General features: G+C 51.0%; 2 protein-coding genes across 3 annotated transcripts in view; one reads left to right on the forward strand and one right to left on the reverse strand.

Moving 5' to 3' along the window:
• Positions 1 to 995: 995 nt before the first annotated feature.
• Positions 996 to 16,855, forward strand: LOC121272997 (tetratricopeptide repeat protein 9C-like). Of its 2 annotated transcripts, none has more exons than XM_041179927.1 (4): positions 996 to 1,074; positions 13,075 to 13,330; positions 15,557 to 15,739; positions 16,425 to 16,855. In XM_041179927.1, exons 1-4 carry the CDS (start codon positions 1,063 to 1,065, stop codon positions 16,520 to 16,522), a joined length of 549 nt encoding a protein of 182 aa, XP_041035861.1. In that variant the 5' UTR covers positions 996 to 1,062; the 3' UTR covers positions 16,523 to 16,855. The 2 variants fall into 2 exon arrangements, with proteins under 2 accessions (XP_041035861.1, XP_041035862.1); XM_041179928.1 differs by lacking the exon at positions 996 to 1,074 and adding an exon at positions 10,913 to 11,140.
• Positions 16,856 to 18,392: 1,537 nt separating this feature from the next.
• LOC121272948 (dapper homolog 2-like) overlaps positions 18,393 to 23,858 on the reverse strand; it is a 145,882-nt gene continuing 140,416 nt past the window's right edge. The window contains exons 2-4 of the mRNA XM_041179848.1: positions 21,721 to 22,084; positions 20,183 to 20,473; positions 18,393 to 19,704 (exon numbers count right to left, since the gene is read on the reverse strand). Coding sequence (XP_041035782.1) covers positions 18,440 to 19,704; positions 20,183 to 20,473; positions 21,721 to 22,084 — 1,920 coding nt within the window. The 3' untranslated portion in view covers positions 18,393 to 18,439. The remainder of the gene's footprint in view (positions 19,705 to 20,182; positions 20,474 to 21,720; positions 22,085 to 23,858) is intronic.

A 23,858-nucleotide genomic window follows, 5' to 3' on the forward strand; every position in this document is an offset into this window, starting at 1 on the left:
TCGTCCAGAACTCTGCTGCCCGTGTCTTAAGCTACCCCCGAGTCCCGTTCCCCTATCACCCCTTCCCCGTGTGCTCGCTGACCCACATTGGCTCCTGGCCAAGTAATGCCTTGATTTTAAAATTCTCATCCTTGTTTGCAAATCCCTCCAGTGGCCTCCCCTACCCCCTCCCCACCTCTGCAATCTCCTCCAGACTCTGGAGGATCTCCACGCTCCCCCAAGTCTGGCTCCTCGAGCATCTCCCCCGCAACCCCACCCCCACCGATTTTCCATCACTCCGCCATTGCCGGCCATGCCTTCAGCTGCCTGAGTGGGGGGAGCCTGAGCTCTGGAATTCCCTCCCTACACCTCTCCGACCCTCACTCTCTCCTCCTTTGAGACGGCCCTTAAAACCGACCTCTCTGACCGAGATTTTGGTCGACTCACATCTGACCTTATCTTTTTTCTACACCCCCTCCTCCCCATACATACTTCTTTCATGAAATTTGTAGAATTTTCTGCTTAACAGTTCGAATTTGATATTGGGTGCAGTGCAACACAATTTAAATCCGTTCCTTTCACTACATTGCAAGAGATGTCTCACTGTACCTGCCACAACAGGTTTATATTTACAATGCACACTAGCGTTTCATGTCAAATGTTTGTTGGTGCATACATCCCGAGGGATTTTACACTGAGTTTCCTCTGTCAGATTTCCTTAATGCTGGTGTGATATCCTTTGCAGACCTTATATTCTGTTACAAATGCTATACAAATATAACTTATTGTGTGATGGAGCTATGCAATTGGTGCTGGGTGCAAAATAAAAAGGTTTTACTGTCGAATTGCAGAAGAAAATGTGGATTTTGTTTTGAATTATTTACCTTTTGTTTTTTGGTGTATGTGTGTGTGTGTGTGTGTGTGTGGGGGGGCTGGTTTGGGTTTGAGTGACGGGGCCCTTGTCACATGATGAGGGGGAAGTGGGCAAGCCCAGGCCGGCTTCACTTCCAGGTGGGGGGAGAGGTCAACAGGAAGCTGGTCCCGGTGGCTGGGCAGGAAGTTGCCGAGTGACTGGCCGGAGCCATGGCAACGCAGGTGAGAGGGGCTGGAGGAGGTGGGGAGGAGGGAGGAAGCTTCCACCTGCAGGTTCCCCTCTGAGTCACTCACCATCCTGAGTTGGAAATATATCGGCCGTTCCTTCACTGTCGCTGGGTCAAAATCCTGGAACTCCCTCCCTAACAGCGCGTGGGTGTACCTACACCACAGGGACTGCAGCGGCTCAAGAAGGCGGCTCACCCCCACCTTCTCAAGGGGGCAATTAGGGATGGGCAATAAACGCTGACCTAGCCAGCGAAGTCCACGTGTGTGGAAATCCTTCTCAACGGCATCCAGACCCTGCGCCAGGGTGGGGGTTGGGCTGGGGGTGGGTAAATGTTTTTTACCCCCCCAAAATGCACGTGTTCTCCTCTTCTCCCTCACTGGCCTCGATGGGTCGGCTTCTCGCTGCCTCCTGCTCGGTTCTCCTTTCGGCACTCCGCCTGGTCCTCCCAGCAGAATGCTCCAACTCCACCAGACATTGGTCCCTGCAGGAGGACGTTGGAGGGAGAAGAGGAGGCCCCGTGGGGGAGAGGGAGGGAGGACAGGAGGCCAACAGGAGAGAGTGAGGGAGAACGGGGGGCAGTGAGGGAGAAGAGGAGGGCAGTGAGGGAGAACAGGGGGCAGTGAGGGAGAACAGGAGGCCAGTGGGGGAGAGTGAGGGAGAATGGGGGGCAGTGAGGAAGAAGAGGGCAGTAGGGGAGAGTGAGGGAGAACAGGGGGCCAGTGGGGGAGAGTGAGGGAGAACGGGGGGCAGTGAGGAAGAAGAGGGCAGTAGGGGAGAGTGAGGGAGAACAGGGGGCAGTGAGGGAGAACGGGGGGCAGTGGGGGAGAGTGAGGGAGAATGGTGGGCAGTGAGGAAGAAGAGGGCAGTAGGGGAGAGTGAGGGAGAACAGTGGGCCAGTGGGGGAGAGTGAGGGAGAACGGGGGGCAGTGAGGAAGAAGAGGGCAGTAGGGGAGAGTGAGGGAGAACAGGGGGCAGTGAGGGAGAACGGGGGGCAGTGGGGGAGAATGAAGGAGAAGAGGAGGCCAGTGGGGGAGAGTGAAGGAGAAGAGGAGGCCAGTGGGGGGTGGGGGGCAGTGGGGGAGAGTGAGGGAGAACAGGAGGCCAGTGGTGGGGGGGGAGTGAGGGAGAACAGGAGAGCAGTAGGGGAGATTGAGGGAGAAGAGGAGGACAGTGAGGGAGAAGAGGAGTTACTGGGTGTAATTTATTGGAGTTACTCGGGGTAATTTGTAGAGTTACTCTGGGTAATTTATAGAGTTACTGGAGGTAATATGTAGAGTTACTGGGGGTAATTTGAAGGAGTTACTTGGGGTATTTATAGAGTTACTGTGGGTAATTTATAGGAGTTACTGGGGGTAATTTGTAGGAGTTACTGGGGGTAATTTGTAGTGTTACTGGAGGTCATTTATAGCGTTACTGGGGGTAATTTATAGAGTTACTGGAGGTAATATGTAGAGTTACTGGGGGTAATTTGAAGGAGTTACTTGGGGTATTTATAGAGTTACTGTGGGTAATTTATAGGAGTTACTGGGGGTAATTTGTAGGAGTTACTGGGGGTAATTTGTAGTGTTACTGGAGGTCATTTATAGCGTTACTCGGGGTAATTTATAGAGTTACTGGAGGTAATATCTAGAGTTACTGGAGGTAATTTGTAGGACTTAATGGGGGTAATTTTATGGAGTTACTGTGTTGAATTTGAAGGAGTTACTTGGGGTAATTTATAGAGTTACTCGGGGTAATTTATTGGAGTTACTGGTGTAAATTTGTGGGAGTTACTAGGGGTAATTTGAAGGAGTTACTGGTGGCAATTTATAGAATTATTGGGGCAATTTTATAGAGTTACTGGGGGTGATTTATAGGAGTTACTGGGGGCAATTTATAGAGTTACTTGGGTAATTTGTAGGAGTTACTGGGGGTGATTTGTAGGAGTTACTGGGGGTAATTTGTAGGAATTACTGGGGGTGATTTGTAGGAGTTACTGGGGTAATTTATAGAATTACTGGGAGTAATTTGTAGGAGTTACTGGGGGTAATTTATAGAATTACTGGAGGTAATTTGTAGGAGATATTGAGGGTAATTTATAGAGTTACTGGGGGTCATTTGTAAGAGTTACTGGGGGTCATTTGTAGGAGTTACTGAGGGAAATTTATAGAGCTACTGGGCATAAATTGTAGGAGTTACTGGAGGTAAATTGTAGGAGTTACTGGGGGTAATTTAAAGAATTACTGGGGGTAATTTGTAGGAGTTACTGAGGGTAATTTATAGAGTTACTGGGGGTAATTTGTAAGTTACTGGGGAAAATTTGTACGAGTTACTGGGGGTCATTTGTAGGAGTTAGGGTAATTTATAGAGCTACTGGGCGTAAATTGTAGGAGTTACTGGAGGTAAATTGTAGGAGTTACTGGGGGTAATTTAAAGAATTACTGGGGGTAATTTGTAGGAGTTACTGGGGGTAATTTGTAAGTTACTGGGGGTAATTTGTAAGTTACTGGGGGTCATTTGTACGAGTTACTGAGGGTAATTTGTACGAGTTACTGGGAGTAATTTGTAGGAGTTACTGGAGGTAATTTATAGGAGTTACTGGAGGTAATTTGTGGGATTTACTGGGGGTACTTTGTAGTTATTTGTTTTAATTTATAGAATTACTGTGGTAATTTGGAGGAGTTACTGGGGGTAATTTGGAGGAGTTACTGGGGGTAATTTATAGGAGTTACTGGGGGTAATTTATTGAGTTACTTGGGTTAATTTATTGTAGTTACTGGGTCAATTACCCCAGGGTAATTTATAGAGTTACTGGAGGTAATATGTGGAGTTACTGGAGGTAATTTGAAGGAGTTACTTGGGGTATTTATAGAGTTACTGTGGGTAATTTGTGGGAGTTACTGGGGTAAATTTGTGGGAGTTACTGTGGGTAATTTGTAGGAGTTAACTGTGGGTAATTTGTAGGAGTTACTGTGGGTAATTTATAGAGTTAATGGGGGTAATTTGTAGGAGTTACGGGGGTAATTTATAGGAGTAACGGGGTAATTTGTGGGATTTACTGGGGGTAATTTGTAGGAGTTATTGGGGGTAATTTATAGAGTTACTGGAGATAATTTATAGTGTTCCTCAAGGTAATTTATAGTGTTACTGGGGGTAATTTATAGGAGTTACTCGGGGTAATTTATAGAGTTACTGGAGGTAATTTGTAGGACTTAATGGGGGTAATTTTATGGAGTTACTGTGTTGAATTTGAAGGAGTTACTTGGGGTAATTTATAGAGTTACTCGGGGTGATTTATTGGAGTTACTGGTGTAAATTTGTGGGAGTTACTAGGGGTAATTTGAAGGAGTTACTGGTGGCAATTTATAGAATTATTGGGGGCAATTTTATAGAGTTACTGGGGGTGATCTATAGGAGTTACTGGGGGCAATTTATAGAGTTACTTGGGTAATTTGTAGGAGTTACTGGGGGTAATTTGTAGGAGTTACTGGGGGTAATTTGTAGGAGTTACTGGAGGCAATTTATATAGTTACGGGGGGCAATTTATAGAGTTACTGGGGGTCATTTATAAGAGTTACTGGGGTAAATTTGTGGGAGTTACTGGGGGTGATTTGTAGGAGTTACTGGGGGTAATTTGTAGGAATTACTGGGGGTGATTTGTAGGAGTTACTGGGGTAATTTATAGAATTACTGGGAGTAATTTGTAGGAGTTACTGGGGGTAATTTATAGAATTACTGGAGGTAATTTGTAGGAGATATTGAGGGTAATTTATAGAGTTACTGGGGGTCATTTGTAAGAGTTACTGGGGGTCATTTGTAAGAGTTACTGGGGGTCATTTATAAGAATTACTGGGGGTCATTTGTAGGAGTTACTGAGGGAAATTTATAGAGCTACTGGGCGTAAATTGTAGGAGTTACTGGAGGTAAATTGTAGGAGTTACTGGGGGTAATTTAAAGAATTACTGGGGGTAATTTGTAGGAGTTACTGAGGGTAATTTATAGAGTTACTGGGGGTAATTTGTAAGTTACTGGGGAAAATTTGTACGAGTTACTGGGGGTCATTTGTAAGAGTCACTGGGGGTCATTTGTAAGAGTTACTGGGGGTCATTTGTAGGAGTTAGGGTAATTTATAGAGCTACTGGGCGTAAATTGTAGGAGTTACTGGAGGTAAATTGTAGGAGTTACTGGGGGTAATTTAAAGAATTACTGGGGGTAATTTGTAGGAGTTACTGGGGGTAATTTGTAAGTTACTGGGGGTCATTTGTACGAGTTACTGAGGGTAATTTGTACGAGTTACTGGGAGTAATTTGTAGGAGTTACTGGAGGTAATTTATAGGAGTTACTGGAGGTAATTTGTGGGATTTACTGGGGGTACTTTGTAGTTATTTGTTTTAATTTATAGAATTACTGTGGTAATTTATAGGAGTTACTGGGGGTAATTTGGAGGAGTTACTGGGGGTAATTTATAGGAGTTACTGGGGGTAATTTATTGAGTTACTTGGGTTAATTTATTGTAGTTACTGGGTCAATTACCCCAGGGTAATTTATAGAGTTACTGGAGGTAATATGTGGAGTTACTGGAGGTAATTTGAAGGAGTTACTTGGGGTATTTATAGAGTTACTGTGGGTAATTTGTAGGAGTTACGGGGGTAATTTATAGAGTTACTGGGGGTAATTTGTAGGAGTTACGGGGGTAATTTACAGGAGTAACGGGGTAATTTGTGGGATTTACTGGGGGTAATTTGTAGGAGTTATTGGGGGTAATTTATAGAGTTACTGGAGATAATTTATAGTGTTCCTCAAGGTAATTTATAGTGTTACTGGGGGTAATTTATAGGAGTTACTCGGGGTAATTTATAGAGTTACTGGAGGTAATTTGTAGGACTTAATGGGGGTAATTTTATGGAGTTACTGTGTTGAATTTGAAGGAGTTACTTGGGGTAATTTATAGAGTTACTCGGGGTGATTTATTGGAGTTACTGGTGTAAATTTGTGGGAGTTACTCGGGGTAATTTGAAGGAGTTACTGGTGGCAATTTATAGAATTATTGGGGGAATTTTATAGAGTTACTGGGGGTGATTTATAGGAGTTACTGGGGGCAATTTATAGAGTTACTTGGGTAATTTGTAGGAGTTACTGGGGGTAATTTGTAGGAGTTACTGGAGGCAATTTATAGAGTTACGGGGGGCAATTTATAGAGTTACTGGGGGTAATTTATAGGAGTTACTGGGGTAAATTTGTGGGAGTTACTGGGGGTGATTTGTGGGAGTTACTGGGGGTGATTTGTGGGAGTTACTGGGGGTGATTTGTGGGAGTTACTGGGGGTAATTTGTGGGAGTTACTGGGGGTGATTTGTAGTAGTTACTGGGGGTAATTTATAGAATTATTGGGAGTAATTTGTAGGAGTTACTGGGGGTAATTTATAGAATTACTGGGGGTAATTTGTAGGAGTTATTGAGGGTACTTTATAGAGTTACTGGGGGTAATTTGTAAGAGTTACTGGGGGTCATTTGTAGGAGTTACTGAGGGTAATTTATAGAGTTACTGGGCGTAATTTGTAGGAGTTACTGGAGGTAATTTAAAGAATTACTGGGGGTAATTTGTAGGAGTTACTGAGGGTAATTTATAGAGTAACTGGGGGTAATTTGTAAATTACTGGGGGTCATTTGTGGGATTTACTGGGGGTAATTTGTAGTTTTTTGTTTTAATTTATAGAATTACTGGGGTAATTTATGAGAGTTACTGAGGTAATTTATGGGAGTTACTGGGGGTAATTTGTAGGAGTTACTGGGGGTAATTTGTAGGAGTTACTGGGGTAATTTATTGAGTTACTTGGGTTAATTTATTGTAGTTACTGGGTCAATTGATAGGGTTATTGGGGGTAATTTATAGGACTTACTAGGGGTAATTTATTGTAGTTACTTGGGGCAATTTATAGGAGTTACTGGGGGCAATTTATAGGAGTTACTGGGGGCAATTTACAGGAGTTACTGGGGTAATTCGAACGAGTTACTGGGGGTAATCTATAGGAGTTACTCGGGGTAATTTTAAGGAGTTACTGGGCTAATTTATAGAGTTACCGGGGTAATTTGTGGGATTTACTGGGGGTAATTTGTAGTTATTTGGTTTAATTTATAGAATTACTGGGGCAATTTGTAGAGTTACTGGGGTAATTTATAGGAGTTACTGGGTGTAATTTGTGGGAGTTACTGGGGGTAATTTGTAGGGGTTAGTGGGGGTAATTTATAGAGTTATTGTGGGGAATTTATTGTAGTTGCTGGGGTAATTTATAGGGTTACTGGGGGTAATTTATAGGAATTACTGGGGGCAATTTATAGTGTTACTTGGGTAATTTGTAGGAGTTACTGGGGGTAATTTGTAGGAGTTACTGGGGGTAATTTGTAGGAGTTACTGGGGGCAATTTATAGAGTTACTGGGGGCAATTTATAGAGTTACTGGGGGCAATTTATAGAATTACTGGCGGTAATTAATAGGAGTTACTGGGCTAAATTTGTGGGAGTTACTGGGGGTGATTTGTGGGAGTTACTGGGGGTGATTTGTGGGAGTTACTGGGGGTAATTTGTCGGAGTTACTGGGGGTGATTTGTAGGAATTACTGGGGGTAATTTATAGAATTATTGGGAGTAATTTGTAGGAGTTACTGGGGGTAATTTATAGAATTACTGGGGGTAATTTGTAGGAGTTACTGAGGGTACTTTATAGAGTTACTGGGGGTAATTTGTAAGTGTTACTGGGGGTCATTTGTAGGAGTTACTGAGGGTAATTTGTAGGAGTTACTGGGCGTAATTTGTAGGAGTTACTGGGGGTAATTTGTAGGAGTTACTGGGTATTTTTTGGAGTTACTGGGGGTAATTTGTAGGAGTTACTAGGGTTAATTTATTGTTACTTGGGGCAATTTATAGGGTTACTGGGGGTAATTTATAGGAATTACTGGGGGCAATTTACAGGAGTTACTGGGGTAATTTGTACGAGTTACTGCAGGTAATTTGTGGGATTCACTGGGGGTAATTTGTGGGATTTACTGGGGGTAATGTGTGGGATTTACTGGGGGTAATGTGTGGGATTTACTGGGGTAATTTGTATTTATTTGGTTTAATTTATAGAATTACTGGGGTAATTTATAGGAGTTACTGAGGTAATTTATAGGAGTTACTGGGGGTAATTTGTAGGAGTTACTGGGTGTAATTTTAAGGAGTTACTGTTGAATTTGAAGTAGTTACTTGATGTAATTTATAGGAGTTACTGAGTAATTTATAGAGTTACTGGGGGTAATTTATAGGAGTTACTGGGGGTAATTTATAGGAGTTACTGAGGTAATTTATAGGAGTTACTGGGGGTAACCTATAGGAGTTACTGGGGGTAACCTGTAGGAGTTACTGGGGGTAACCTGTAGGAGTTACTGGAGGTAACCTGTAGGAGTTACTGGGGGTAATTTGTAGGAGTTGCTGGGGGTAATTTATGGGAGTTACTGGGTGTAATTTTAAGGAGTTACTGTGTTGAATTTGAAGGAGTTACTTGGGGTAATTTATAGGAGTTACTGAGTAATTTGTAGGAGTTACTGGGGGTAATTTGTAGGAGTTACTGAGGGTAATTTGTAGGAGTTACTGGAGGTAATTTGTAGGAGTTACTGGGGGTAATTTGTAGGAGTTACTGGGGGTATTTTTTGGGGTTACTGGAGGTAATTTGTAGGAGTTACTGGGGGTAATTTATAGGAATTACTGGGTGTAATTTTAAGGAGTTACTGTGTTGAATTTGAAGGAGTTACTTGGGGTAATTTATAGGAGTTACTGGAGGTAATTTGTAGGAGTTACTGAGGGTAATTTGTAGGCGTTACTGAGGGTAATTTGTAGGAGTTACTGGGTGTAATTTGTAGGAGTTACTGGAGGTAATTTGTAGGAGTTACTGGGGGTAATTTATAGGAGTTACTGGTGGTAATCTATAAAGTTATTGGGGGCAATTTTATAGAGTTACTGGGGGTAATTTGTAGGAGTTACTGGTGGTAATTTATAGAGTTACTGGGGGTAATTTATTGAGTTACTTGGTTAATTTATTATAGTTACTGGATCAATTTATAGGGTTACTGGGGGTAATTTATTGTAGTTACTGGGGTATTTTTTAGCATTACTGAGGGTAATTTATAGGAGTTGCTGGGGGCAATTTATAGAGTTACTTGGGGTAATTTATTGGATTTATTGGGATAATTTATAGGGTTACTGAGGGTAACTTATAAGAGTTACTGAGCTAATTTGAAGGAGTTACTGGGGGTAATTTATTGAGTTACTTGGGCTAATTTATAGAGTTACTCGTGGTAATTTATTGGAGTTACTGGGGCTGATTTCGAGTTACTGGGGGTGATTTATAGGAGCTACTGGGGGTGTTTTAAAGGAGTTTCTGGGGCTAATATATAGCAGTTACTGGGGGTGATTTATAGGGGTTACTGGGGGTGATTTATAGGGGTTACTGGGGGTGACTTATGGGTGTTAGTGGGTGAAATTTATGGGGGTTAGTGGGGGTAATCTATCTCCATGACCTCCTATTTATGACCCTCATCACTGCCCTGGATGCTGGCTGTGAATTAGGCTCTGGATGACAAATGAAGATCGGAAGCGGTGTCCACTCTTGACCGGGTAGTCAGACTGCGCCCGTCGCTCAGTCCATGACCAGCACTGAGGAAGGTGGCGGGCAAGTTCGCCAGGGGGTCTGGCCCGTTCACCCAAACTTCCCACTGCAAGGCGCATGGCTCCGGGCACAAACCGAATGGCCTGCGCTTGCGATCCGTGTGCTGGGTTAAAATCCAGATCCTGCCTGAAAACATCGCCCGTCAAACCCTGGCGTAGGAATGAAAGTAAACGAGGCTTTTCGATGGACCTCGGTTTGACATTGTGCGTTGCACAGTAACGTTAGAGTGCAATAGAGGATTCTCGTCGGGATCTTGTGACAAACTAAGTCTTGTTTCAGTTTTTTTTTGAAGAAAACAAGGCAGAAATGGCATTAGTAACTGGGTCACTTGTAAGAATGGGGTTGCCAACTCTGGCTGGACTTATCCCTGGAGGTGTCATCACATGACCTCCCCCCTTCAACAGCCCCTCCCCTGGACTCCTGCCATTGGCCGCCCAACGTGTCAATCATCACAGAGGACCCTCCGCCCACTTTCCCGAGGCTTTTCACCTTTTGACTTTTGACCTGGTCAGCCCAGACAGGTGCGGGGCCAAACTGGGACTCCATATCCCCTCCGTGCCCCACCCACGCTCTGTCAGGTGGGGTGGGGGTCAAAGGTCCCACTATTGGAGGCAGAGCGAGCAGTTGGTGGTGGGGGTGGGGGGGAGGGCAAGTTCTCCCCCAGCCTCCCCAGAAGTAATATTTACCCCCCCTCCCCCCACCAACCCCGAACCGATGTCACCTTTTTAAAGGAAGGGCCAGTCGTTGTCACGTTGTGGGATCTTGCTGTGCGCTAAGAGGCTGCCCTGACCCCGGCGTCACAAATGCTCCAGAAATAAAGCCCCCCCCTCCCCCCTTCCTCACTCCTCCTCCTCCCACCACCCCCAAGGTACCGGACAGGGAAAGGTGAGTTACTTGCGTGGGGTGGCTCAAATCCCTGTCGCTCGGTCCCATCAAACAGCGCTGCTGTCCCTTTGCCCCCACCACAACCCCCAACCCCTGCCGTTTCTTTTCAGATGTGTGGGGGAGGGGGTGGAGGCGCGTTCTGCGTTTCAGCCCAAGGCAGGACTTGGTTTCAGCGACGGCTCGGGGAGGTGTTGGAGGGGGAGTAAAGAGTCGGACGGCTGGTGGGTTCAAGACTCTCCCGCCTTGCGCACAGACTGGTCCAAGCTGGTGCTGAGGGAGTTAGCTGCCCGTCAAAAGCGCCGTTGAAGGAAGGGCCCTGTTTTGCCATTTTGAGTGGGCATTAAAATCGCCAGAGCACTGAGGAGCTGGGGGGGGGCCCAGGCCGGAACCTTGGTTCCTCACCCATCGAACTCCGACGTTGTCCACCTCCGTCTGTGGGACCTTCCTGACCACAAAATGGCTACCGCGTCCGTCAACAGTGACTGCGCCATAACAGGTATAGATGCAGAGTGAGTGGAATATTCCTGTTGTAGGTACACCCACAGTGCTGTTAGCGAGGGAGTTCCAGGATTTTGACCCAGTGACAGTGAAGGAACGGCCGATATATTTCCAAGTCAGGATGGTGTGTGGTTTGGAGGGGAACTTGCAGGTGGTGGTGTTCCCATGTGTCTGCTGCCCTTGTCCTTCTAGATGGTAGAGGTCGTGGGTTTGGTAGGTGCTGTCGAAGGAGCCTTGGTGAGTTGCTGCAGTGCATCTTGTAGATGGTACACACACTGCTGCTACTGTGCGTCGGTGGTGGAGGGAGTGAATGTTGAAGGTGGTGGATGGGGTGCCGATCAAGTGGGGCTGCTTCGTCCTGGATGATGTCGAGCTTCTTGAGAGTTGTCGGAGGCAAGTGTTATTGGAGAGGGGAACACACTGTGTATAGCGTGAAAGGAATTTTGTCCCACTCTGTAGTTCAGGCAGAGTTATAACTTCTACAAGCTCTGGTCTCCCACCCAGCAGTGAGCATTGTTGGATTCCTGCTCTGCAGTGGTCTTATCTGTCTAATTTACGGATGTGAATTGCACTCGCTCATGCAATTCCGTCCCTTCCCCGTTGAAGATTTTCCCCTTGGCGAGATTGATTGCAAAATCCAGGCTGACACTCCCAGTGGCAGTGCCGAGGGAGTGCTGCAGTGTCAGAGATGCCTTCTTTCAGACGAGGCATTGGACCAGGGGCCCATCTGCCCTCTCGGATAGACATGGCCATGGCCCACCACTGTTTTGAAGAAGGATGGGGTGAGGAGGGAGTAGGGATTGTGGTGGGGGAGGTGGTTGCAGAGTTAATCCCTCAACCGCCATCACTCAATGATCTGGGTCATTATCACGTTGCTGTTTGTGGGATCTTGCTGTGCGAAAGTTGGCGTTTGCTGCATTCCAACAGTGATGACAGTTGGTTAACAGTACCTCATTGGCTGTTAAGGGAGGTCCTGAGGTTGAGGAAGTCACTATTGAAATGCAAGATCTCTTTTCCCACTGCTGGGGTGGTACTCTCCAAACTTGAAACCTCTTTCACCTGGAAGCCTCGGTGTTGGGGAGGGGGGGTGGGTGGGTGGAAACGACACCACTGCTGCTGCAGCTGAGATTTTCAACTAAAACCTGCCGGAGCCTGAGGCCTAAGGCTTAAGGACCTCAATGCTGGAGGAGAGAGAGGTGAAGTGGTACTCTACATTCAGCGTGGGTGGCTCTATGGTTTATAAACAGCCTTAGTGTTAGGGGAAGCGGGGGCGTGGTGGGGAATCAGTCTCAGTCACTCCCCAGTGGCTCCCTTGGGAATATGCGTGTTGGGGACAACAGGCTCAACTGTGATGGCTCCCACAGCCGGTTGACGTGCCCCCATCTGTGCTCAATTTTTAAAAAAATATTCATTCATGGGATGTGGGCCTCGATGGTTAGGCCAATATTAATTGCCCACCGCTAATTGTTCAGGGGGCGTTTAAGAGCTACTTTGGGTCTGGAGTCACATGTAGGCCAGACCAGGTAACGGATAGCGGATTTCCTTCCCTAAAGGGCATCAGTGATCCAGATGAGTGTTAACGACAGTTGACTTTTTGAAATTCCAGATGTTTATTGAGTTCAAATTCCGACATCTGCCATGGTGGGATTCGAACCCTGGTCCCCTGAGAGCATTACTCTGGCTCTCTGGAGTGCCAGTCCAGTGGTAACACCATTAAAAGCCCCCTCCTTCCCCAATGTGGCTGACGCTCACTGGGAGCTGTGCACCGGCAAGGAATGAGAAGGGGGCTTGGGTGGGTGGGGGGAGATCCACTGCAGGAGGATGGGAGGGAGGAGAACGTTTCTGAAATTCCTAAGCCCGCCCCGCACCCCCCCCCAACCCACGAGCTGCCTTTTTTTTTAACCCCCCCCCCTCCCCTTTCTGCCGGCCTAGACTTGCCCTGAAGACCAGGTGGAGATGCGAATCCAGCAGGCTGTCCAGTACAAGGCGGAGGGGAACCAGCACTACAAGCAGAAGAGGTTGAGAGAGGCCATCAGCAGGTACCACTGGGCCCTCATGCACCTGAGAGGCCTGGACCCCAGCGAGCCCACCCCGCTGCAGGCCTTCGGGGGAGAGAAGGCCCAACTCAGCCCCGAGCAGGTGGAGCGACTGCACAGCACCGAGTGTGACTGTTACAACAACTTAGCAGGTACCCGCCCGTTTACTGTCCTTCACTCTCCTCCCTCGCACTGTGCAGCCTGAGTCCCCAATTCCTGCGTTAAGATGGCGCTCTCACCGTCGTGGATGTCGCTCCCAGGAGTGATAGGAGCCCGTTTTGAATAGGTGTGGTGGATGGGCAAAATGGCCTCCACCACAGCTCCACAACCCCAAATCAAAGCTCACTTTACAAAGGCCGAGATTCTCACCTGACGAATGTGATATCGGCCTTGGAGGGAACGCAGTGCAGATTTACCGGAACTTTCTTTGTATTCGTTCTTGGGACGTGCGCATCGCTGGCTGGGCCCAGCATTTATTGCCCATCCCTAATTGCCCCCTTGAGAAGGTGGGGGTGAGTCGCCTTCTTGAACCGCTGCAGTCCGTGTGGTGTAGGTACACCCACCGTGCTGTTAGGGAGGGAGTTCCAGGATTTTGACCCAGCGACAGTGAAGGAACGGCCGATATATTTCCAAGTCAGGATGGTGAGTGGCTTGGAGGGGAACTTGCAGGTGGTGGTGTTCCCCACGTGTCTGCTGCCCTTGTCCTTCTAGATGTTTTACTTCAAAGGGAATGGAGTATAAAAATACAGAAGTCTTGCTAAAACTATACAAGGCACTAGTTAGACCACACCTAGAATACTGTGAACAGTTTTGGTCCCCTTATCTAAGGAAAGATAATACTGACATTGGAGGCAGTCCAGAGAAGGTTCACTAGGTTGATTCCGGGTATGGAGGGATTTTCTTATGAGGAAAGGTTGAGTAGGTTGGATCTGTACTCATTGGAGTTTAGAAGAATGAGAGGCGACCTTATTGAAACATATAAGATTCTTAGGGGGCTTGACAGGGTAGATTCTGAGAGGTTGTTTCCCCTTGTGGGAGAGTCTAGGACCAGAGGGCATAATCTCAGAGTAAAGGGTCGCCCATTTAAGACAGAGATGAGGAGGAATTTCTTCTCTCAGAGGGTAGTGAATTAGTGGAATTCTTTACCGCAGGGGGCTGTAGAGGCTGGGTCCTTAAGTATACTCAAGGCTCAGATAGACAGATTTTTAATCAGTAAGGGAATCAAGGGCTATGGAGAAAAGGCAGGAAAGTGGAGTTGAGGATTAAGAGATCAGCCAATGAATGGCGGAGCAGACTCAATGGGCCGAATGGCCTACTTCTGCTCCTACGTCTTATGGTAGGGGTTGTGGGTTTGGAAGGTGCTGTCGAAGGAGCCTTGGTGAGTTCCTGCAGTGCATCTTGTAGATGGTACACACACTGCTGCTACTGTGCGTCGGTGCTGGAGGGAGTGAATGTTTGTGGATGTGGTGCCAATCAAGCGGGGCTGCTTTGTCCTGGACGGTGTCGAGCTTCTTGAGTGTTGTGGGAGCTGCACTCATCCAGGCAAGTGGGGAGTATTCCATCACACTCCTGACTTGTGCCTTGTAGATGGTGGACAGGCTTTGGGGAGTCAGGAGTTGAGTTACTCACCGCAAGACACCTAGATTCCAAGGATTAAACTACGAGGAGAGATTACACAAACTCGGGTTATATTCTCTGGAATTTCAAAGACTTTGGGAAGATTTGATCAAAGTTTTTCAGAGATTAAGGGGAAAGAGAGAGAGAGAGCGAGAAACTATTTCCGCTGGTTGGGGGAGTCTCGGACTAGGGGGCAGAGTCTTAAGAATGAGGGGCAGACTTTTCAGGAGTGAGAATAGGAAACACTTCCACACACAAAGGGTGAGAGACGTTTGGAAACTCTCTCCTGCAAAACCGCAATCGATGCTGCGTTAATTCATTTTAAGTCAGAGATGAATAGATTTTGGTTAGCCAAAGGTATTCAGGGATATGGGACATGGAGTTAGGTCGAACGTTAGCGTCGACTCCAGTGCGTCTGTCAGCAGGCTGACCGGCTGTGGAAGGCGGCACTGCGGAACCGAGACCCCTGTCCGTCAGCCAAGCCTGCACTTCCCAGTAGGGGGCAATTAGGAGCAGGGACCCAATATTTTCTTTTTAACCCCTGCCCTAAAGCAGGGGGTTGGGGATGGGGGTAGGGGCAGTAGTGGGGTCCCCAGGTACCATAATCCTCCCCCCCCCCCCCACCCAGGGGTAGAGGGGGGGAGGGGAGAACCCATGTGGCTGGATCAAAGAGCTTAAGTGGAAAGGGTTTGACTGGTGTCTTGTGTTCCTCTTCCCCACCCCCCCCCCACAACCACCCACCACCCCTCCCCGGCTTCCAGCCTGTCTCCTCCTATCTGAAAAAGTGAACTACGAGAGGGTGCGGGATTACTGCCTGAAGGTGCTAGACAGACAAGCTGCCAACACAAAGGCTCTGTACCGGGCGGGAGTCGCTCTCTACAACATCGGCGATTACGATCGAGCACTACACTACCTCACAGAGGCAGCGAAGCTGTGTCCAAATGGTAAGCATTGCCACGGGGTGCTGGTGTGGGAGAGGGGGGTCATCGTTGGGCGAGGGAAGCCATCCGGCCCCTCTTAGTCCTGCCAGCTCTTTCTCAGCGCACATCCGTCTCTCTGGCCTCCAGAGTCCGAAGGCGCTGGGTTCGAGTCCCGCTTCCAGGAGACTCGAGCACAAAAAAAAATCCAGCCCCCTGTGCCCGTCCTGAGGGAGGGCTGCACTGTTGCAGGCGCCGCCTTTCACAGGCCTCTTGGGACGTGTGTAAAAGATCCCATGGCCACTATTGGAAGAAGAGCTGGAGGAGTGTTGAGGGTGGGGGTGAGTTCTCCCCGGTGTCCTGGGGCCAGTATTTATCCCTCAAGCAACGTCACTTTGGGGAAAAAAAAACCCGGATGATCTGGGTCATTCTCACGTTGCTGTTTGTGGGATCTTACTCTGCGCAAACTGGCATCCCCTAAACCCCAACGGTGATACACCCCACAGGGACCTCGTTGGTTCTGGATGGCGTTCGAGACGTTCTGCGGTGGGGAAAGGCGCCATAGCAACGTGGGTCTTCGGGTTGGGCTGTGATGCCCACCTTGGTCAAATAGCACCCCGACCTTCAGCAGCAGGAGATAAGCAAAATGTATGCCCAAAGATCACAAGTTTGCCACTTTTACCTCCCCCCAACCCCACCCCACCTTTGACAGATGCTCACGTCAAGAGATACATCCAGGAGACAGAACAACGCCTCAGTCAGTACCACCAGAGGGAGAGGATGATGTACAAGGGCATGTTTGCCAAGTGACAAGCAGACGGCTCGCAACGGATTCCGCCGTCCTCCGAGACATCCCTTCCCACCTGTTGGACATTTCCCTGCAACCCCCCCACCACCCCTTCCAACTCCTGTTATTCCCAGCGGGGAGAAAGTGGGACTCGTTTTACGTTTGTTCAAAGTTAACTTGGTGACGCTCCCTGAGCCGCAGCTACATAAGGAAGCGTCTGCAAATTACCACTGACTGTCTCTTGATGGACCTGTGGGAGCCCGCGTGTGGGTGCACGGTGCTTTTTAATCCAGGTGCCAGATTTTTTTTTTGCCTTTTAAATTGTTAAAGCTATGCCTGACCTTTTCTGAATGCAAGGGTGCGTGATGCTCGTTTTTATTTCGTTTAAGTGGTGGAGTGTGGGGTCCTCTTGTATCACCAGCACAAACAGCAACTGCACCCCCCACCCCCACCCCCCCCTCCACTGGGAGCTGCAGTCGAAAACTGGAAGGCTGCCAAACACATCGGGGAGCGTGCAGAGCTTTCCCAGAATGGCAACAGGGACAAGGGACTTCCAATTGGATGTGGAGAGGCTGGTGAAGCCGGGATTGTTTCCCTTCAAGCAGAGAAGTTGAAGGGTGGTGGGGGGGGGGGGGGAGAGAGAGATTTAAATTGAGGCATTCAAAATCAGGAAGGATTTTCGACAGGGTGAATAAGGAGAAACTGCTTCCAGTGGCAGGAGGGTCGGTAACCAGAGGGGGACACAGATCGAAGAGAATCGGAAAAAGGACCAGAGTGGGGGAGACATGAGGAGAATTTTGGTTTATTTTACACAGCGAGTTGTTGTGATCCGGAAGGTGCTGCCTCAAAGGGTGGTGGAAGCAGATTCAGTAGGAGCTTTGGAAAGGGGGAGTTGCATAAATACTTGAAAAAGACAAATTTGTTGCGGGGGGGTGGGGTGGGGGAAATGGGACTGATTGGATAGATCTTCGAAAGAGCTGACACAGGCACACAATGGGCTGAATGGTCTCCTCTAGTGCTGTATAAACCTAACCTACAACCTGGCTTTTAGTGGGTCCCCATACACACAGCGTTTGAAGAACATTGGCAGTCGTGACCCTGGCTCCTTTGGTTACGGACGTGATGAAGCCTAACCCCCCCCCACCACCCCTCACTCACTCAGATTCAGTGGACAAACACAATGCAAACAGGAGCAGAGAAACTCAAAGTCAAAAACAGCTTTAATGGGACACAGCACATTCACCATCCAAAAAAAAAATATTATATCCCAGTGTTAAGACACTTAAAATTTCTTTTCAGGAAAAGCACGAGTTATCAGAGTCAAAACAGTTTTAAGGCACTAAGCGGCCCAGTTCACATCAGTTCATCCTGGGAAGCTCCCAGTTTCCCCTCCAAAATGTCAATGGGAATGAGCAGGGGGAGGGGGGAGGTAGGGGGTGGTGGGGGGGGTGGGGTAGTGAAGAGAGGGAGAGAGAGAGAGAGAGAGAGAGTGGGGGGGGGGGTGGGGGGTGGTGTGGCGGCGGTGGCGAGAACTTCTGTCTCAAGGCAGACGAGAGCCCAGCGCTGGGCTCGGCTGCGCCGCCTCCTGTTGCCGAATAGCCCGCCGACCGGGCTCGCCCCGGGTGGGGGGGGGGGGGAGGGAAGTTGGGCGGGCGCCGACGTTTTGCGTGCCCAGCCCTACGTCACTAAGCCTCTGCTGGGGGGGGGGGGGGGGGGTCACGCACTGAGAGGAGCATGACCTCCCTGCCAACCCCATCCCGCCCCCCCCCCCCATTTCAACCAGAGTCACTTTGATCAAAAACTATCTAGGCCGCCTCCCGAACCCTCGCCCCCTTCCTGACTCTCTCTCTCTCTCTCTCTCTACCCCCCCCCCCCCCCCCCAAGAAACCCCCAACAACCATGGGCAGCTCTACTGCCCTCCCCACCCCCTCTCTCCAAGGTCATTTGGAGGAGTTGTTCACCTTGAGGGACCAAGGCCGAATGGACAGCTGGACCTTCTTCCTCAGCTCCTTGAAGGACTTGGAGCGGTGGAACCTGGTGTCGGCGGCGGCGGCGGCGGCGGCGGCGGCGGCGGGCCGGGGCAGGGTCTCGGCCCCCCGGGCCCAGTCCCGGGCCTGGCACGGGCCGGCGTCTCCGCGGCAACGGCAGGCCCAGAGGTCCTCGCGGCTCGCCTCCAGCGCCCCGGAGGGGGGCGAGTCGGCGGAGAAGGCCCGGTGGCGCCGGCTGAGGAAAGCCTGGGCCTGGCCCAGGAAGCCGGGCTTCCTCGGCCTGCACCGGCTGCCGGCCGAGGAGGCGGGGCCCGGGATCTCCAGCACCGACGTCCACTTCCTCTGCCGCCTCTTGGCCGGGCTGGGCCGGCACTCAAGGCCGCACGGCGGCGAAGCCTCGGGCCTCTGGCAGCCGGCCAAGTTGAGGTTCATCTCGGAGCGGGAGCGGCTGCCCGATTTCCTCCCGCCGGCTCCAGGCCTCGGGCCTCCCTCATCTGCCGGCGGGCACTTGACCAGCTCGCGGTGCAGGTGCTTCCCCAGGTAGAGCGGGGCCTCGGGAGGGCAGGAGGGGCCCAGGCCCAGGGGCTCCGACAGCCGGCACGTCTCCGAGGAGGGCGACGAGGCCTCGCTGCTGCTGCTGTTGCTGTTGCTGTGGTGGCTCTGGGCCCCCTCCGGCGAGCGGGCCCTGTCGGCCGCCTGGCAGCAGGTCGAGATCCTCCGGCGCAGCTTCCAGCCGCCGGCGGGGCTGACCAGCGGCGCCGCCCCACCCCCCAAGGTCGACGAGCTCTGGCTGTAGACGGAGGACATGGACAGGCTCTTGGCGTGGGAGGCCAGCTCGGACTTGCCAGGGGCCGGCCGGCAGCGGAAGCGGAGGACCAGGCCCGAGATGTACTTGTCCAGCCTCCCCCTGCTGGCGGGCAGCAGGGTCGCGGGCGCCGGGGACGGCCCGGCTACCTTGGACGCCCAGGTGGCGCCCCCCAGGTCGTCCTCCTGCGACGGGCACCCGCGGGGCGAGGGCGCGGTGAAGAGGGGGCTCTGCAGGGCCACGGCGTGCAGCGGGCTCGGGTAGTGGTACACCTCGGTGCCGTTCCGGGAGACCAGGTCGCACTGGTACTTGGCATCGGGGGCTCCCCGGGGGCCCCAGTCACCACGGTAACAGGACAGGGGCCCTCCCCTGGGGTCAACACTCAGGCAACGGCGGAGCAAGTTCAGGTCACCTGGAATACAGAGAAAGAGGGGAGGGGGTTAGAGAATCGGACCAACGTGGTTCGCCACCCTCGCTCCCCCACCCTCTCTCAAACACCCACCCCACCCTACCCCACCCCTGCCGCCGGGCCTGGTCCCCCTCTCCCCCCACCCCCCCTCCCTCCCTCCCCCGGACTCGGATCTCCAGCAATCCCTAGCTGCCCCCTCGCCCCCACCCCGGGGGCTCAGGTTCCCCGTGTGTCAACCGCCAGAACTGGGAGCGACCCCCGAGGTGCGGGCCTGTGGGCTGTTCGGCTGCAGCAGGCAGCATCCTGACTTCTAAGGTGATGCCCACAGCCGTCTACGTCCACCTCCCTCCCCCCCACCCCCCATTGCCAATCAGGCACCCGCCCGCAAGACCAGGAGAGGGAAGCTGTTCGCAAAGCGCGGCTAGCGGGCGCGCCGAACGACGGGGCTGGCTGGCGGTCGGTCGGTCCCCGCGAAACCTACCGGTCGAGACTGGCCGCTGCGCGACCTTTGACCTCCTGTCGGCCCCGCTTGGCCCGCAGTCCTCGTCAGCTTGGATTCCCTGGCCGCACAGCAGGAGCCTCTGTGAGCGCAGGTCCATCAACCGGACGGCGGAGTCATCCGTGGAGCGGGGTCTGTTCCAGTGGCAGTTCGGCCGGGGCAGCTGGGAGAGGGACTGCATGCTCCATCTCGAGCCAGAGGGGCACTCGCTGTACACGGACGTGCAGGAGTTCGAGAGGGAGCATGAAGTGCTGTCACTGACATCGTAAAAACCTGAGGGACACGAGAGAGAGAGAAAAGTCAAGGACAAGAGGCGGTAAAAACTGTCCCCCATTTTTAATCTGGAGTCAATAACTCTCCTGTTATCCCACCTTCTCCACTTCCCCCAGCTCTCCCTTAAACCCACTCCCTCTCCACACCTCCCAATATCCCACCCTCTCCACTTCCCCCAGCTCTCCCTTAAACCCACTCCCTCTCCACACCCCCCAATATCCCACCCTCTCCACTTCCCCCAGCTCTCGTTTAAACCCATTCCCTCTCCACACCTCCCAATATCCCACACTTACCATTTCCACCACCCCCCCCCCGCCCTACTCTCTCATTATCCCATCCCTCCCCCTGCCTCCTGATTAAATCCGTCGCAGCGCTAACCCCTCGAGCACACTCCTATACATGACACAAAACAGATCTCGACTACATGGGTTGACCTAGCAAACGTCCAGCCGTCACTCTATGGGCAAGGCTGAGCATGCACGCTTGACACTTGTTGTGACCTGCCAATCTGTTTGGCAGCGTAGCCTGTTTCTATGAATGCTGCTGCCATCACTTGCCCCAGGGAGGGTGCCCTGTTTTTGCCACACCTGGATCCTCATGCCCATGACAGTAGCAAACAGCCCTGCCCTAACCTTGTGGTTACACCGTCCCCTCCCAACCCCTCGTTCCCCCAAACCTTCGTCACCCCCAAACCTTCGTCACCCCCAACCCCTCGTCACCCCCAACCCCTCGTCACCCCCAACCCCCGTTCCCTGGCTTTTGTCTTCAATTAATTCACTAATTTGGACATTTTCAATTGACCACCCACCACCCCGCTGCCCTCAGCCTCGACAGGGCAGGGAGAGAGTTCCAGGTTTCCCACTCCCCTCTGTGTGAAGGAAGCGCTCCCTGACATCACCCCTGAACGGCCTGGCTCTCGTTTTAATGTTCTGCCCCCTTTGTTCTGGACCACCTCCCCCCTGGACCCCCCACCCCCCTCCACCAGAGGGAATAATTTCTCTCTATCGACCCAATCGAATCCTTTAATCATGTCGAACCCCCTCGATTAGACCACCCCTTACTCGCTGATACTCGAGGGAAGACCAGTCTAGCTTGCCTCTGGATTTAACCCGTAATCACTCAGGTCATTCCGCGCTGTGCAACCCCCCCCCCCCCCCCCCCCCCCCCCCCCCATCCCCATCCACTCTCGGAGGCGCCCGTTTTACTTTCTAAGAGGGCAGCGACGGTGAGGCCGGGTCCCTCATCACCTGAGCTGGGCCTGGAGTCGGAGTCGGGATTGTCCAGAGGGCCTTCGGCGAGCTGTGTCCCCGACGCCGACCTCTTCAGCTCCCCCGAGCCCCCGGGCGGCTCCGTGGGAGCACACCGGACCCCCCGTGGCGGTCCAGGGGCCCTCGCGATGCCGCCGGAGACCCCACGCAAGGGCTCCCCCGGCCCACCTGCCGCCCCTGGGCGAGAGGGGTCGGCGGCCGCGTGGGAGAGGGGCTCGGGCTCGGCGCACCGCAGCCCCAGGGGGAGTTGGGCCTCGCTGCTGCCCAGGCGAAGATCGGCCACGTGGTGGTCAAGATCCCTCTGCTGGCGTCCCCCTGTCTCATCGGTTCCCAGCGAGAATAGCTGCAAAAATAAGAGCAAAAATAAAAACGATAACTGCATTAGAAACTGGATCAGAGCTCAGCATACGACAGCTGGGCTCCCCGCCCCCCCACTCCCAAACCCAAAGGCCAAGATCTTGCTCGAGCACGTCTCTATACATCTCCTGCAGTCCCCCGCAACCCTCCCGAGATCCCGGCGTTCCTCCAATCCCGGCCTCTTGCACGTCCCTTTATTTCCATTGTTGCACCACTGGCGGCTGTGCCCTCAGCCCTAAGTTCCGGAATTCCCTCCCTAAACCTCTCTCTTTCCCTTAGTTCCCCATCCCTAATTGCCCCTCGAGAAGGTGGTGCTGAGCCGCCTTCTTGAACCGTTGCAGTCCCTAATGTTGCAATGTGGGTTCTTCAGATGGCACAATGATGAGATCTTGAGACTTGTATATTTAAACATCAACCATTTATTGTTAACCTTTAACTACTTACAGATCCCAGGTTACTGTCATGCATGGTGCTGTTACCTCCATGCAGGCTGCCTCCAGAGTGTTGTCTCTAGACTGTTCTCTCAGTCTATTACCATGTGACTCTATACATCATACCGTGGGCAGTGCTATTCTCCAGTCCCGCACTAACCCTTGCTGTCCCGAGCACCTTTACAGGGCAATGGCACGCTGACAGACACAGCATCCTACAATACCTAACATCCCCTTATGTGGCCGGGTCTCAAGCTCTGTTCAGTAACCCGCTGCTGTGAAGCACCTCGAGTTGCGTCGCTGATTCAAAGGCGCTATATAAATACAAGGTTTGCACAATAGCTCTGCTTTTAAAAATAAATTAGCCTTGAACTCAAAGTCCTATGCACATCATGACTTCTCCTTGCCCAAGGTTTACTGTATAATATAATACTGCAATATACTCCCACTTAGATAGGGAGCGGGGGAGGACCTAGAAGGACAAGGGCAGCTTGGCAACACCACCACCTGCAAGTTCCCCTCCAAGCCACACACCATCCTGATTTGGAAATATATCGGCTGGCCCTTCACTGTCGCTGGGTCAAAACCCTGAAACTCCCTCCCTAACAGCAATGTGGGTACCTACACCACATGGACTGCAGCGGTTCAAGAAGGCAGCTCACCCCCATCTTCTCAAGGGGCAGTTAGGGATGGGTAATAAATGCTGGGCCTAATCAACAACGCCCACATCCTACGAACAGAATTTTTTAAAAAAAATTGCTGCAGCATGAGATTAATGGCCCTAATAGTTGCGGTGAGAGACATTTTGAGGGGAAGGGGCGAGGGTGCCAGATTACGAGACCCCTGAGGAGGATCTCGAGCTTTCAAGAGTGAGTTACAGACTGGAATCTAATCGAGGGGTTTGGGGTGGCTTATATGTAGAATAATAGATACCCGGGAGTGAGTTACAGACTGGAATCTAATCGAGGGGTTCGGTGGGGTTTATATATAGAATAACAGATACCCGGGAGCGAGTTACAGACTGGAATCTAATCGAGGGGTTCGAGGTGGTTTATATACAGAATTTCAGATACCCGGGAGTGAGTTACAGACTGGAATCTAATCGAGGGGTTCGGGTTGGGTTATATATAGAATAACAGATACCCGGGAATGAGTTACAGCCTGGAATCTAATCGAGGGGTTCGAGGTGGTTTACATATAGAATAACAGATACCTGGGAGTGTGTTACAGACTGGAATCTAATCGAGGGGTTCGAGGTGGTTTATATATAGAACAACAGATACCTGGGACTGAGTTACAGGCTGGAATATAATCGAGGGGTTCGGGGTG

This window comes from Carcharodon carcharias, chromosome 37 (assembly GCF_017639515.1).
Source record: "Carcharodon carcharias isolate sCarCar2 chromosome 37, sCarCar2.pri, whole genome shotgun sequence".
NCBI lineage: Eukaryota > Metazoa > Chordata > Chondrichthyes > Lamniformes > Lamnidae > Carcharodon > Carcharodon carcharias.

Coding starts and splice junctions, on each gene's coding strand:
- LOC121272997 (XM_041179927.1), top strand. Junction 13,331..15,556: donor CTGTTACAACAACTTAGCAG/GTACCCGCCCGT, acceptor CCCGGCTTCCAG/CCTGTCTCCTCCTATCTGAA. Junction 15,740..16,424: donor AGCGAAGCTGTGTCCAAATG/GTAAGCATTGCC, acceptor CACCTTTGACAG/ATGCTCACGTCAAGAGATAC.